The sequence below is a fragment of the Betta splendens genome, chromosome 11 (genome assembly GCF_900634795.4).
Source record: "Betta splendens chromosome 11, fBetSpl5.4, whole genome shotgun sequence".
Taxonomy (NCBI): Eukaryota; Metazoa; Chordata; class Actinopteri; order Anabantiformes; family Osphronemidae; genus Betta; species Betta splendens.
In genome coordinates, this window is record NC_040891.2 from 13,695,536 (window position 1) to 13,712,553 (window position 17,018).

The window sequence follows — 17,018 nt, forward strand, 5'->3', positions numbered from 1 at the left end:
AAACCTCACGTCCTGTAGCGAGTTGCTTCATTGGACGCAGACTTTATCTGCAGGTGCTTTGAATTACCTGTTCTGTGGCTCCAAGTCAAATAGAACCGCCGCAGCAACAGAGCTTTGTTTGGTTTCTACCACTGAATCACAGATGGAGAAAGATGAAAGCGTCTGTACCTGCGTCAAACCTCCGACAGCTCCAGTTAGAGACCGAAGCCTTTGTGTTGAATAAGCAGCACCGAGGTGTTTGATTCAACGCCAGGGCGCACATGAACAATAAAGGCCATTATCAGCCAAAAGGGAAATAAAATTCTATGTGGAAACAACCTAAAGTGAGGACTGGATGGAAAAACCACTGGAGCCACAGTGTTGAGCTGATGTGAGTCTGTTACCATGAAACACACACCGAGTCCTAAAACATGGCAGGACATAAAAAAAGCTTTTCACTGCGTCCCCCTACAGACATGACGGAGGAGGAGGCAGAGGACGAGACCAGATCACGGTGACAGTTATTCAGAACAAGCAGTTCAACTCTGGCAGCCACACACGTCTCTGCATTCCACCACATACTTTATGGCCACTAATTTAAGCTATAGGAGTCTCTTCCAAGTTGTTAAATGCAGTTCTGCATTTCGACATTTGGAAATAGAGCAGAGAAAAACAATGCTCACGCATGGTGATCAGCTCTCCACAGTCACATTTTATCATTCAGAGAAACGTTCTTCTAAATAATTCTTCTGATAAACTGTCTCCCAGGTACAAAAACGCTGCTACGTGTCTTGCTCTGTTCTGAACTAAGGCTTTACCTACTGTAGGGGTAAAATTGAAGGAATTGTCTTGAGGCCATGTGAACAATCCAACATGGCTGCTGAACAGGACGCTCAGTGTGCAGAGTGTTGCTTCATTTCTGACACGTAGGAGCATTTAGGTGTGGGCCACAGAATGTGAAGAATTCAAAACTGTCTAATTGGAATTGGGCAATTCTTACATTTTCCCATGTCACTCAATGAGACTTTTTAGGAGGAAAGTCTGGAATACACTAATCCCCAACAGGATAAAGCAGTGGAACATGAGCTGCTCAAAGGGCAACGGAGCTGATGGCACAAGGAGCAGCTCATGAACGCTCCCATCACTCTGGAAAAACACTGAGCCTTCAGAGAAAAGGACGACACGCAGCAGCTGCAGTGGTGAGAGAGAGAGAGGACTGCAAACTGCTGGAGCAAAGAAAACAGAACTTCACAAAGGCTCAACGGCTGCTCATCTGAAACGGGCCACTTGGAAACGGCTGATGGATAAGTGTGACTTCAGAGGTGCCAAATCTGAACCTAAATAGAAGTAAGAGGAACCACACCATAGCAACAGAGCAGGAGGAAACTGTGTGTGTGTGTGTGTGTGTGTGTGTGTGTGTGTGTGTGTGTGTGTGTGTGTGTGTGTGTGTGTGTGTGTGTGTGTCCGTAGCAGTGACTCATCAATCCATGCCAGGGCGCTGCTGGACAGGCCCGTAACCATAGAAACGTGAAACACCATATAAAGTATAGAGTGCGGGGCCAGAACAGTGGTCAGAGGCGATATCATCGCTACTGGCAACATAAAAAACTGTCTGAATCTTCCTGGAAGTGAAAGTCATTCAGTGGTTCATCACCACAAACCACAGAGCACGGTCCAAAGGCTTCTCATGATAAAACCATCATAACTTGGCAACAGGGCTGATGGAGGATGAGCTGTGCTTGGACATTATCTTGGCGGTGGCATCCTTTTATGTTGCTATGCATCAGAACCCCAACAAATACCAAGCGCTTTAACAGGGAGCAGCACCAGAACGGTACCTCTGCCACTGATCTGAGCGCAGCCATCCACACCCTCCTGTTGGCCACGCTTCCTCATAGCTCCAAACTTCCCCTGAAATAGTCATTTAGGGATTTACAAGCGAAGCAGGAATTGTTTACTACATACTGAACATTCCCGATCAACAGCCAGCGATGTGGATTATGGTGCAACAACGTTTTGTCATTTTATTGATATTTTTAAGCTTTAGCTGTGGAGTTTTGCTTGTCGGCACTAAAACACCTCATCAGGTAGGATCCAACATGGACACTCACCTGAAAGAGCTTTAAATTGCCTCTACAGTTTACATTCAAGTGGCTTCTTCCTCCGTGGAGGCTGCCACGCCTTAATCTGAAAACCTCAGTGCTTCAGCTTTTCAAGTTCAGTAACAACTCATTAGAGCAAACTCAACCTCTGAGATGCACAAATACCAGAAGAAGAAGAATCTCTTGCCATGCACGACACGCCTATAGCTACAATCCTCTTTGGTCCAGCAAACTTTATTGTCAGCTTGATGTGTGTGAGGTGCCATTAGTGGAGTCCTATATATCAGCTCAACCCCCTCATAAACCCAAAGCTGACAGTGTGAAAGGGGCTCCTTCACCCCCCCCCCCCCCCCCTCCCTCAGCTCCTGACTGTGGCTCTATATTCTCCTCTCCTTTTTATATGACTATGACAAAAATACAAAGAAGAAGTCCCAGGAGGAAGGAGCAGACTGTTTTCATCCAGTGGGGCGCCTTGCTGGCTGTGCTCAGCTGTTTTGCCTGCAGTGAGGGCTGGCAAACAAACAGCCCCTGCAGCTTTTAGAACTTCATCTCATGCCAGGCAAGTTCTGGAAAAGGCCAGCGATGACGGCTTTATACAGCAACTTACAATTACTGTCCAACTTAATTGCCAGTGGGTGGGAGAGGCAACAAATTGAAGAGTATGTCTTGGCCTTAATACATGGATGCAACCAAGTCTGGACAGTTGCATAATCAAAACATAGTGCATGTGTATTGTGTGTGGGAAACCAAGGAGCGGCAATATCAAAAATATTTTCCATTTCCATCTTTTGTTTTTTTTTTTTTAATAAAATGTTAGTTTTAGCCTCACTCTCACACATAAGAGAGACCAGGACACTGTGTCTCTACTGAAATCTTTAACCCCAGCGGCTGCAGAGACGCTGCCCTGAGCTGTAGATCATATGAAGATGATTCACTTAGCTTGGCATCAGATCAAAGAGCACGTCAGGAACGATGGCAAAAATACAGCAAACATCCTGTCGTTGGCTCTCATGCACAACAACAGGACAGCCACTGCAGCCACCATCATTACTGTGTCAAATAAAAGCTGCCTTTATTTTTAGGCCACATCATATACAAAGCTTGTGTAACAAGTGGAAATAACTTGGGATCAAACAGGGACAGAGATATCGGCAAATGTTTATATGTGGAGCCTCATATAAACTGAAATCAAACTAAACAATAGTACAAAAAAACAGGAAGCCAACCAGGATAAACCAGCGATGATGCACCGCACATCCATCACACGCTCACCCTTTAAGTTCCACCTTCTACCAGCTCCAAGATCCACAAACCCACAAACTGATTGAAAGGCAGGAGCAGCAACTTACCTAGAAGCAAAGACAAAAGAGAAGGAGAGGCAATGAGCATATGTACTTTGGTTTACAGTGAAATACCCCTTTAAAAGTTCAACGGCAGTAAAAATGAAGAAAAGGCGTTTCAACTGCTGACTGGGATGTCACTGGATGCTACTGCAGGTTTTAATGGCCTTAGCAGAACTAATGGCATGAGATGCAGATTAATGAGCAGACCACAGGATTTAAAACGAAATAAACTGAATTTAACCACATTTAGGCCAGTCAACAGTAGCTTCACTCGCAGTGCCACCTTCTGGACACTTTGGGCACAGCTCACACTCAAACGGTTTAAAAGTGGTTTAAGAGTCACCTGGTTTCAATCCCTTCACTCAGAGTTCCCTTTGTGTGACATAACAAAGCTCACAGAGCGTGATTATGCTCCGCTGAGGAGGATTAGAGAAAGGAGTGGATTACTAAGGATGTGTCGAATTATGGAGGCAGTGGCCTTTCATAATTACAGGAAACGTGAAGTTAATGAGGTTGCGTAATCAAATCAACTGAGTTAGGAGGCCTCCCCGCTACGACTGGCAGCCTCACTGACAGCACGTCTATACTTAGCTCAGGGATCTTATTTGATAGTAATGTTCACATTACTACCTGTTCGTGGCCTGCACTTCATTTCCTCAACGTGTGTGTGGAGGTTTGCTGATACACAGATCCTGTCTGCATGTCCTGCTCAGGGCGGAAGGGTTCACATGTCACTCTCCTGGTCTCATCAGCAGCAGGACTCAGTAGCTGTCAGATGCTTCCACTGGCATTTGACTGGCGTTTCAGATTCCTAACTCATGATCCACTCCAGATGGAACTAAGCAGAGCCATGTTGTGCAAAGCGTATACCTCCAAACAGCATCAAGACATAAAATCAGTTTATGCCACCTGAAAATAACTCTGCACTAAAATATGGTATTTTTCACGATAAATACCACACTCACACACTACTGTGTGTTCCCAAATGCCAAATGCCAAACTGTGAAGCTTCTTAATGTCATAAAGCTTCTTTGCCACATCGCTCTGTAACATCAGACCATCCGGGGTCAAGTGCAGTGACCCCTGCCCTAAACCCCCTTTGTAACTGGATAGCCCTGGTTTGGGCCTGCTATGCCTAAAACCCTCGACATTATTCTTCCACCAACAACTGAAGGAGCGCTGGAATGCACTTTAACACACACACACACGACTTCTGGTAGAGCTCTACAAAGGGTAAACCAGGTTAAGAGTTAACAGGCTGGGAGTTTGGATCATTATTAAATTAATATAAAAGGTTTCTGTGCATGCCAGCACCTGTTGTGTGATCAAAAAGATAATTTAATACAAAAACTAAAAGAAAAGAAAGAAAAGAAATTTTTTTTTTTAATAATGTGCTCAGAGATCTGCATACGTCTGGAACTGAGCCAAAGATCTGGGTCTGGTTGACACAAGTAGGAGAAAGAGAGCGATATTAGGCAGGATACTGTCCACAGGCTTCTGTGATTCTGTACCAAGTGCCTGAAAATAGCTCTCAGCAGTGGATAATGGTGGCAGTGGTCTCGAGGTGATGACATGCTTACAAATGAACTGGTCTGAAGCAGTGTCCAACCTATTAAGTAACTCCATTGGGAGCGTTCAGTGAAGCGAAGACGCTTTGTCTCCAAAGGCCTGTGGAAAACACTGAGGGTGGACAGCACTCCTTCAGATCCTTCTCCAGCATCATTTAAATGCCTGGAAAACTCTGACAAATGGTTACCACATTTTGCCAGGCAGGAATACTCCAGACAAACCTCAGAGCTTCTAAAGGGCCTCTCTGTTGGGCTGAGCCACTTTCACCAGTCTGGTTAAGCTGTGTCTGCTCAAATTAGAGGCACTTTGTCCCTTTATGGTTCAGTCTGCTCCATCTTTATCCTAACGAGAAGCAGACTGAACGCACCACCCGTGGCCTCAGAACAGCCTGTTGGGAAGCAGAAGACACCTGTACAAGTCAAAAAGTCTGGGAATAGAAATACGCAGACCGTAATATCTGCAGGGTGGCAGAGACAAGAAGGGTCCTTCAGAGTAAATCTACTTCATGGTTTTGGTTAGTAACTAAAACATCTGACATAGACATCCAGCCTGCAAGTATTTAAACTAGTATAAAGTAAATGTGAAGTTGAGTAAAATATTCAAACACCTGTTCAGACACTGAACTAAGCTGCAGCAGCAGACAGAGGACACCCCACACACACTCAGTCCTACAGAGCAACACTGGACCGTATGACTGATGTTAGCGCTGCGCAGCAGCAGCAGCAGCAGCAGCGGCGGCGGCTCTGCAGCAGCGTCTCTGCTCCGCATCCCACAGCGCAGACGCATTTAACGTGCCGCATGCAGCAGCTTCCCACCGCATCTCACACAGTGGCTCACAAAACACACCACCTCAGCACAATGCTCGCCCCTGACCCAGGGTCCAACCCCTTAGTCACGCCCGGACACAAAGGGGAACAAAAGCTCTTCATTCGTTTTACCCAGAAAGCAACTACAGATTAGAGGGATTATAGTTCTTTCATTTAAAATAATAACTCAATGAACTCAACCTGCATCCACACAAACAGGAAGTCCTTGCAGAGAGGCATTGTGGGAAAACAAGGCGGTCCTGACAGTATATAATGTGTCGAAGGAAGCGAAATCTGAAAAAAGTCTGAGTACCTTTAAGAGAGCTGATCTCATGCTGGATAGACCTTCCAGGATCCATGCTCCCCTTTAAAGAGTGGCGTCTGAGCTCTGCAAGGTCAGCGGAGATCTGAAGCACCGCGACGGAGGATGCAAAGGTGCCTGCTGACTGCAGGCTGCTCGATCCTCTCCTGCCTCTGCTCCGCTGCTGCCACAGGAGTTGGCAGCTCAGTGTTTCTGTTCACTCCCTTTCTTTCTCTCTCCCTTGCCCACTCGCACTAAATCCCCGTCAGCAGAGAAACTGAAAGAAGGCTGCCTCCTTCCCTCCTCCACCACTCCCTGATCTTGTCCTGTCTCATCCTCATGGTGTTTCACTGGGTGGTGCCTCAGCCAATAATAGTCTCACTTCATCACAGCATCACAACAGTACAGCTGGATTCAAGCACAGCAGCTCATGCAGAATCCTGCAGAGTTCAGTGATTGTAAAGATGAACCACATTCTCTTTTATTGTTAAAATGTGATAATAAACCTGTTAACCTATTACGGCCCCTGACATGATCATTTTTCCTCTTTCCGGATGTAAAAGTGACTCAGCATTATCTCTCCCAAAACGACCCCGTCACTGAATTTGGACTGGAGAACATTTTGAATTTTTCATGAAGTGGTACTGCAAAGGGGCCTTCAGATGACGCAGCAGAGTGTTCCCTCCACCGCTGCAGTTACTGCCGTCACTCCGTCCAATGCAGATATATAGAGATACTGTCAATAAACAAAGAGCCATGAAAGGTTTAATTTTTTAGAGGAGCGGCGGTGCTTTTTAAAGGATGACAGTGAAGGTTATGCTTATTGACTCAGCAGCCTCCTCAGGTCTCCAGCGACTGACTCTTTGTGTCGTGTCTGAAGTCAGCTCTGCCCGAGTATGAGTGACAGCGTACATGTACATGCACATGCAGTTCAGACGTTGACCTGTGGATGCAGCACGTGGCTTGTGAGGCACAATGAGAAGAAGATTTAAGTTCACGCCAAAATGTATGTGAATTGGGAACCTGATGAAACTAAAGGGGAAATGTTTTACTCATTTAAATTTACTGAATAATATGAAAAACCTTCTCAGAGCATCTTGGAAAGAACAGATCATCCACTCCACAGTTACTGCAGCTGAGTCAGTGCATTGTTTTGGTAAGAGCCTTATGTACTATAATAGTCCTTTGTGTGATCTAACTGATCACTGCTCCACACAATACATGGTCAAACACATCAAGGCCACTTGTTCAGACCGGTTCCATTTTCCTAATTAAATGTTTAGTGGTCAACAGTGGTCAACCTCTAGATCCACTCAGATCCAATACAGTGTGTAAATGTCCTGGGAACTGAGTCAGTGACGTCTGCAGACGGAGCACAGACATTAAATAATGAGAAGTCGTCCAGTGAATGGTTCACACTTTCCAACTATGCACTCAATGAAGACTCACGATCAGTTTTGAATGAAAAAGCTTTGGCTTCACATGAATTACAGACACCAGCAGATTTATAACTTAACAGAAACCTATTTTCTCCACTAACAGAGTGCTGCTAAATTCAACGCTCCGCCTCAGGGATCGCACCCTCTCGCACAGTCATCCTTCATCTTGTACCCGCGTCCAGCTGAGCCGCTCAGGTGGGAAAATGCTTAAATTAAACAAATATCATCACCATGGATGGGCCTCAACCTGGTGTTCTAATCACTCCCCTCTTTGAGGTGTGGTTCTTCCCATTTTGGAGACCAGTCACTTGATGCTGTACTGACCAGTTCACAGATGAGGCAGCTGCGCTAAACCAGTGCCAGGTTTACTCCATCAGACGGGTCAGAGGAGGTGACACCCGGGGTCCATCCCTCGCTGTCTATATTCATTATAGTGATATCAAACTCCTTGCACAGTTGTTACAGCCCATCTGCACAGACACACACACACACACACAGACACACACACACACACACACACACACACACACACACACACACACACACACACACACACACACACACACAGACACACACACACACAGACACACACAGACACACACACACACACACACACACGAGTCAACTTTCTCCTGCTAAAAATAGCCAGTTTGCTGCAGCCACACCCTCCCTCTCACACACACACACACACAGGCGATATGACAAATTACAAAGCTTCTATGGTGCTGAGAAGCCTCTCTGTGGACATCTACACCCAGCTAACCATTATCTGAACATGTGGTCTGCATCACAAACACTACAGTGCTTTTAAATCAGCCAAACAAAGTATTATAAATACATTTGAATGTGGCACCTCTTGAACCAGTCTGATATATTTGGCACCAGAAAATGAATGTGTGCAAAATTCCACAGTGAGTTATTTCTTTTCAGACGTGTTTTTATCTTTACCGCCATGAACTCTGTCTAGTAAAGTCTGTAAATGTTTCACTAGAGCTTCAGATGGTAACACAACACCTGAATGAAGTCATACTTTAAGGCGAGGAAAGAAACTGCAGTGAAATGACCCCAACAGATCCACTGCACACGGATCTATAAGCAAACAGTGGGAAGGGCAGGGTTACACTGAAAAGGCAGGATCGCTGCTCTGACTCAAAGCTGAAAGATAAAGTGTGTGCCAGTGGTTCAATCCTTGCATTCCTGACATTGGTCTGGTTTACTGTAGCATGCGAGGACCAGGGTGTTAGCACCACTCTTCCACAGCCCCGGACTGACATGAAGCCAGGCTCTGTCTGCTCCCTGATGGACAATATGGGATATGAATGATGCACGGTGTAGGCTGAGACCCAACACAGTAAACCAGTGAGGACACTTATAGACAAGCTAGAGGTTGTGCTGTGTAGAAGCAGTGACTGATACCTCAGTAAAAAGTAAATACATGACATGAGATGCTGAACTGATTCAATAGAGCTAATGAGAAGGTTAGATATTTCACTGTGGAGCTGCATAATTGTTTGAGAACAGTAATCCACTGCTCCAACACAAATCAGTCACAGCATTTCCTGTTACTCCTTCCTGCAGACTGAATTCACTCTACAGTGATTGGAAGTTCAGAGGGATTCAGAGAATATAAGAACCTTATTATATTTTTGATGCAGGGCATTACAGTGATACATCTTTATCACTTTATCGGGTACTGATAGAGGAGTCTACATCTCATTAACTGTATGCATGCTCCTAATCTCTTCAGTACATAATGTATGATCATAATCTCAGACTAGATTGCCTTATATACAATATGGGGTGTGTTATCATGTGTTTCAGCTGCAACCAAAAGGTGACCCAATGAACTCCTGTGGAGTCACAGGCAGGTGAGAAAACTGCTGCAGCGTCTGAATGCAGGATGATTCACAGTACACTGAGCCGCCCAGACGGCACAGGCCGAGGCCGAGCGTAGGTGCGAACATATGTCACAATATATATGAGCATGTCCTCTGTCAGTGCAGGCTCTGTCCACGGAGGTGAACCTCAGGTTTTTAGGAGAAGCGACGATGATGTCGATGGTCAGACGCCCTCAGGGAAGGAGCTAAACCTCTAAACGAACTGTGCTCAAGCATGCAGACGAATCGTATTCCGTGACTGACCCTCCGGTCTAGAGCCAGTGAACACGCAACCCGTGATGCAGCTGCAGGCGACCGCGAGCAGAGAACTGAGGGGAAGAAATACTACGCAAAACTGATTAGCACATGTGTTACATTTAATTATATCCCCTCTCCGCTAAAACAGCAACAAATGTCCGATTTAGGATATTAAATACTACAGGAAGTCCGTTCTATGTTGAGGTCTGATTTTCTCGGGGCACAGTGTGCCTGCAGTGACCATTACTATTTTGGAATTAGAGCTCGAGTTGCATGAAAGTGATCTGAGGGACGAACTGGAAGTGAAGCGAGGAGGGGGTTCTCTGCAGAGTGCTTCACAAGACAGACTCATCACAGCACATTTAGACGTGAACCTCACTGGTATTTACACACACAAACACGTTGGTCTACATGAGACCCACACAGACCCAACCTGGAGCTAAACACCTGCTCCCAGATCAGCCTAACCCTAAACCCACAATCAGACGTAGCTGCAGGGTTCCCAGCACTTTAGGCTTCTTAATAAGGAGGGAGTGGGACACAGCACACCTCCACTTTACAGGGCAAACACAAAGATGAGCTCATCCCACATAAAGGTTACTGTGGTTACAATCCTGTGAACTTGAAACAGGTTCAGTTGAGAGTCTAGCAAAAGAGAAACCTTATTTCTTCTGTTTCATGTGAATGCTTCTCGTTTCTCAGTTTACCTGATCAGGTGTTCACTTGATGCCACTTTCAACCTACGATGAACAGCGTTTACTGACGAGCTTTTCCTGAAAACTAGATGTGATACTGAGTACATGAATATATAGTTGCAGTCTCTCAGAGCAACAGAGCAACAAACTATCAGACGTCTGTTTCGCTTGTGCCTCGTCCGGCAGCTGAGTAACCCTGGGATATGTTTGTGGTGTGTATTTAAAGCAGAGCTGCGTGGTTTTACACTAATAGATCTGTTTAGTTACTACAACAACACAGCGCCCCCCTCAAACACATTCATTCTCACAGGAAACTGAATTTCACCTGTTACTTTATAAAAATAGAACTTCTGAAATTCATCAGTTTACTTATATACATAAGGTTCTACAGAAAATAACTAATATCTCACGGCAACCACTACAACAATAAGCCCATATTTACCTCAAACACTAGGAAAACAAACTGAGTAAACTTTGATTAACTTAGGATAATTTCCCCGGAGTATCAATTTATTCTGCATGTCCAGTTATCTACCAATCACATGCCAAAAACCAACAACAGCAAGACGCGGAAGTGCGATGTTGGCAGAGAGCAGAGGTTATAACAGGGGGTAGAGTCCCAGACTGCTGCCATGGCAACGCAGCAGGAGCCCCGCTCACAGTGACAGACACAGTAGGCAGCCGCATGGGAAGAAATGCTGATGATCAGGATGGAACCATACTGTTCCCAAGACCGGAGCATTGGACCTTAATGACAGTGTGTCCACCGGACTGAACATACACAAACACAGTTACACAGACACTAGAAAGGATACGCAATAGGAAGTACTATTGTAGTACTATTGTAGTGTAGGAACAGTAAGATTCTGCATGACGGGAGCTGCCTCTTCCTTTGTGTCCTATTGCATGTGGATGACAAGTGGAACAGGTGAGCAGCCAGTGCTCTCACCAAACCACCTCCACATGTGGCTGTTAACTACCTGCTTCGACTTGAGCTGAGTCTGAGAATGAGTCAGAGTCACTTGTTTAAACTAAACCTGTCAATTAGGCCAAAGGTTTTCTGAGCTTTACATTTCTCACATGTAAATAACCACTATTCATTCAAGCTAGTGTCTACAATGATATACTGACCATTCAACAAGGTGCTACATGCATGTGATCCCACACTGCCCAAGGCTTCACTTTATGCTAAACACTCAGATCAAAAGTAAAAAGCAGACATAACATGATTCTACCTTGTTCACCTGATACTGTCTGACCCCAGTAGAACAGGCATCATCCTCACCTCCTGTCTCTCAGACCTCTTTTAAAACCTCCTAAATTCATCACAGAGCATAAGGAGAATCAGGCAGCGCCACAGAAGAAGGCTGAACTATAACGAGGACCTGTCTTCATAGCAGGACTTGAAGTTTACACTTGCTGTTCCACATCTGTGCAGATCAATATGGAACCGATTAATGCTAGTAGGTCAGCAAGGTTTACAACATACTGTCATGGTGTCACACCCACCTCCCATTTATGCATGCTCTCACCATGGTAATCGTCTAAAAACAGTACAACCACGGAAGAAGAGCAGTGTTACCTTTATACTTCTCCCTGACGTTCTCATAGGCTTGCACATAGTGTTGCTCCTCTGGCAGCCGCTGACCTGGGTCAAACATGGGCATGGACATGGCCTAGCTGATACTGAGTTAGGGTGAGGGCACCTTCCTCTCACTGCAAACTTTCCTTTTAACTTTCCAATGGCACTGTACTCCCTTTTGGCTACCTCAGCGCTGATAAAGCCCTCCTGGCTGTCTGTCCACCTATCTGTCTGTCCACCTACCTCTTCCTCACCCACACTCAGTCCAGTATTCCCTCTAAAGCTGTAGGTTTCATTCCAGACCACCACCACTCCCCTCCTCAGCTTGAGAAATACCCACGCACACGCCGGACCCTCCTCTTAAAGGCACAGAATCTACCACCCACCACCACGACTGATACCAGCGGCGGCTGAGCAGTAAATCCAACAAACACACACACGGCTCAGACCAGCTCCACCCCAGACAGACACACATGGGTGAAAAAACAAATGACGGAGCGGTGTGGGGTGACTTCAGTTCCTGCCACTGGAGAAACTGGGACAAAGCAAACCAAGTAGATCCTCTATTATTCAAAGCAAATTCCCCAAACACTTACACACTCCTCAAAGTCACGTCATATTCCAGGACTGAAGCAGTAAGGCCAGAGAACCACACCTGCTAAAAGCAAGACAACATACTGGACGAGTGCTGGATCACACATATCAACAAAGGGGCCACTACTATTTCACCTGCTTCCTTTTCACATCAAAAACGTATAGTGTAGTAACATTTAAAGTAAAAGTTGAACATAAACAAGCTAATCAGCAATAGAGATATCTCTCAGCCTGAGCAAACAAGCATGTGTTATCTGTTTCTCATACATCTGGGAGTTTGCGTTTACTCAGCTTTCTGGAGAATAGAATGAAACTGCAAATTGCAAAATTTGCATGAATAAATCCTTCAGTTCAGGAATGTGAAGAATGCCAGCAGTTAATGATGACGCACAGGGCAGCAACAGAATACAGCGTTCCTCAGTCAGGGAGGGAGATAAAGTTTAATTCTTCACTCTCGCTGTAAAACAGTGTGGCTGAAGGGAAAACAGCGTTTTCCATTGCTGGCCACCGGATGGTCTCAGATTAATCCTCGCTTTCCCGGCTTGTCTGGCTTTGGCTGGTGGGACAGCCGGCGGTGCCAACCCGGCCTCCCACACCTCACCAAACCAAAGCTTCTGCCAAGCCTGTGCCACTATTTGATGTTCTCAGCTAAAATACTGGCAAATAACAAGAACAAAACACCTGCTCACTATTCATTAAGTCCTGTGTAGTCACTGATTGTATAGGACTTGCTCACAATATGGCAGTCTGAATATTAACTCATTTATATATTTATTAGAGGTTGAACCAGACCAACATATACATTAGATTTACACAGAGCTGTAATTACATTATGTTTTCAGATCCAATGTGAGCAGGTAGTGTTGCTGTGGTACCAATTAGGTTTACAATACGTAAAAACAATAGGTGCTTATGAATGAAGATACAGTGATAGAAGAATCTGGCGCTACATACTGGCCTCTAGTGCCAACTCTGTAAAAAGCAAAAACTCTGTTCTGCCTTATAAGCAGGAGGCTGATCACTGCTAGCAACAGTCTGTACCTCCAGCTTTTAGCTTTTAGCCAGACCCAAAATGATACATCATTAACCACAGACACCTTCCAAACAACAAACGAATACGCACCCAAATCATCTCATCAATGAACCTGCGTGGTAGAAAGCTGCCAAATCTGTCATAAAGACTAGAGACTACAGGAAAAACTGTCCACAGCTGATAGCAAATAATGATGCACAAGGAAAATGAATTGAACCAGGACCATTATGGCAGAAAGCTAACAAGACAACTTGTTGTTCTCCAGAGACAAAACATCACACTACACTGCTGCAGTACCCCACCTAACCAAATCAATAGGGAAGACAGTCAGGGAGGGGTAGGAGGAGGTCAGCCGTACACTTCCAATGTCCTAGGAGACAATCTGAACTCAGTACCAGCCACAGAATGTGCTCAGACAGCTGGTCGCGCCACCTGAGCCCTGCTCAAGTGTTCAGACAGCTAATGAGGTGGAGAAGCACCCTGGTGGATAAGGAAGCACTCCTAGAAGTTTGACCCGACAGCAGAAGTGTATGAGCACAGTGAGAGGGGTAATATTCCAGTGTGTAAAGTCTTAGTGAGAGGAGCAATGAAACTACTAAAAGGGAGCTGCCTCAGTACAATGCAGGGAATGAATGGGTGAATAATGTCTACAAACCAAGCACCTACTGTAGGTAAAACCTTCATACAAGAACATGGACACCTAAGAGGTTTGTTTTCCTGATATCACTGAAGCAAAACACTTAATTATGGGACAATTTGTATTTAATCTCCACTAAAGCCTCAACAGAGAACACCACAGGCCTTACGCTCAGCCTCCCAACTTTATGGTGGGCATTTCATTCATTTCATCAACAGTCAGTTATTGCATGATGAAGACACCCACATAACTGCATTCACCATCACAGATAAATGTGAAAAAACACCTCAAAGCAACACAGTAGAGGTTGCAGACAGCATAAATAGGACCAGCACCAGCCACTGTTAGCCTCAAAGTTTGCTAATTAGACTTGAACATCAATAAAAATGAGCAGAGACAAACTTAGGACGACGTGTGAACATGTAAACATACCTGCAATGCGGATGACGGCTCGCTCTGCCGGGTCCAGCACGTCTCCAGAGGCCGACTTGGATCTCTTGATGCGATGGTGTTTGGGGAGGTTCCAAGGCAGCGTGTCTCCGGGGGACGGAGAGCAGCTTAGTGCACTCAGATCGCTGGAGCTCTCCTCTGATGCAGCTCTGACCAGAGGCCTCCTCCTCGGCTTGTCCTTCAGCTCCTCCATAGTCTGCATCAATGAAACCAGTCATCATTAATATGGTCTGACCTGTAATGACCTGCACTGTAGACAATGAGCCAACAATCAAACCTAAACATACATTCAAGCACCAAAAAGCTGTTTTAACTAACGTGTGTATTTTCTATTGTTTAGTTATGATGCACTGATCTAACAAAAACCCATCAGGGGCATTTTCAACCACTTCTCCTCCAGAAGGCATCTTTAAATCACTCAGACACTCTGACTCTGATCATCTTGATGATGAATAATTCAGTCTATCAAACATTTGAAGTTGATTGTGTCTGTATCAAAACACAGTTGGCGGCCACCGACTACCTGAAGACAAAGCGTCGTTAGCTTGAAGCAACAGGTTTACGTCTCTTTCAAACATTGTGATGCTAGTTGCTAACTTCGCTAGCTTATCTCCGATGCCATCCGACTTTAACGGTCGCTTACGTACCCATTTCCACGACTTTAGGTAAAACCTTACTTCTTCGGAACTGCGTTACGTTCATCTTGTTGGGACGTTGGCAATTTGCTTTTTACAAGATAATTAAGCGGACTATAAACTTTAAACGGACTATGATTATATTCCAGTTACCGGTGTCAAACTGTTACCTTAAAATACCCATAATGCATCGCTCTTAAAATCACAGCGACGTCCAGCTGTTACAGATGTAACGTTTACTTCCAACGCTCAGCTGTTGAAGGAGTTCTGTACTTCTATGTGCTTCACTTATTATCGGACGTCAGCGTTGGGAAGGTGGAGGCCTGACGCGTTCACGGAGCCGCTGTGACTGAGGAGCGGAACAGGTGCTGCTGATGCAACGCCGCCGCGCTCCCGGCTCCCTTTTCTGCTGAGTCAGCGAGCATCCCGCACACAGGATGCGCTCCGAAGGGGCGATGGCTGCACCACCGCCTCTCTGACTGGAAGCAGCGGGGAATGAGGTCCCTGAAGTGATCATCAGCGGCCACAGTGCGGTTCACACTGTTGTGAATTAGCTCGGCGCTCTGTCTATTCTTTCTTGTTGTTCGTTACTGCCGTTCTGCAGTAGGGTTAGTGATTTTATCTCCTGTAAAATGATGCAATATTAGTCAAAGTGTGTGAAGGTTCTAAATTAAAATGAGCATATTGCACCTAACAAATGTGGAACTGCTCTGAATGGAAAGGCATTTAGCCATTGTTTGAGCAGCCAGTTACAGTAAAACTGGGGCCTGCATTTAAATCAGCTTCTGCAAAATGCAGTGTGTTACTTCATACAAAAAGCAGGTACAGCTTAAAAAACCGAAGCTACAGTAAAGACATCAGATGAAAAATGCATGACTCCTACACAGAGAAGGAGTCGGGAGGCTTCACTCTGATCTGCTCTGTTCAGTACACACACACTGACATCCTGAATGAATCAGTTGTTTTAATGGACATAATAAACATGTCATCGTCACCTCTCACGAACACGTTACAACTACTACAACAGAGGTCCTGTGCTCTGGTGTAGGCCTGCGTCCACGTCCAAGCAGGCTCAAAGCATCATGGTGAGCTGTGGTTACCAGGCAACCAGGAGAGCATCGGGGAGCACGCTCCTGAAGGTGTCAGGACTTGGAAATGGGGCAAAGTTGAGCCGTGTTGGTATGAATGGAGCCTGGGAGCGTTTGAATCACACTGACAGCTGACAGAGGCTTCTTCCCCCTCTGCCTCCTGTCCCTCAGCACTGCAAACACTGATGCACCTCGTTAGGAGCGGATCTGTTGATCATCAGCTGCCAACGCTCGATCCGTCCCCGAATCACAGCCGCGCGTCAACCCGCACCCAGTCTGCGCTTCGCTGCAGCGCCACACCTGAAACCGGGCTCTTCGTCTGGATCCGCGTGAGAACAACACGTTCACCGGCAGTTTAACAGGTTCGCCTGCAAAACGCCCGCAAAGCGTCCCGACGCGGCAGGTCGTCGGACGCTAAACCTTGTGATTAACAGTGTCGGCGATGCGGCAAAACAGGAATAATAAATATTCTCCATCTGACGCTGACTCACCCCAGAAACATCCAGAGCGACTGCTGCTCCGGAACCAGACAAACCGCCGCAAATATCCACGCAGTGCAGCGGCGAAGTCGGTCGATTCGAAGTTAGAGAGCCTCCATCATCATCATCATCATCATCATCATCATCATCA

General features: G+C 45.7%; 1 protein-coding gene across 15 annotated transcripts in view; it reads right to left on the reverse strand.

Annotated features, from left to right (window-relative positions):
• Nucleotides 1–17,018, reverse strand: part of pleca (plectin a) — a 60,927-nt gene that overhangs the window by 40,022 nt on the left and 3,887 nt on the right. For 9 of the 15 annotated variants that reach the window (XM_029166520.3, XM_055512834.1, XM_055512833.1 and 6 more), the window contains exon 4: nucleotides 14,648–14,861. In XM_029166520.3, the coding sequence (XP_029022353.1) occupies nucleotides 14,648–14,861 (214 nt within the window). Of the gene's footprint in view, nucleotides 1–6,112; nucleotides 6,306–11,951; nucleotides 12,224–14,647; nucleotides 14,862–15,312; nucleotides 15,463–16,879; nucleotides 17,015–17,018 lie in introns of those variants that run through there. The other 6 variants (XM_029166529.3, XM_055512841.1, XM_029166531.3 and 3 more) reach the window with 4 other exon arrangements.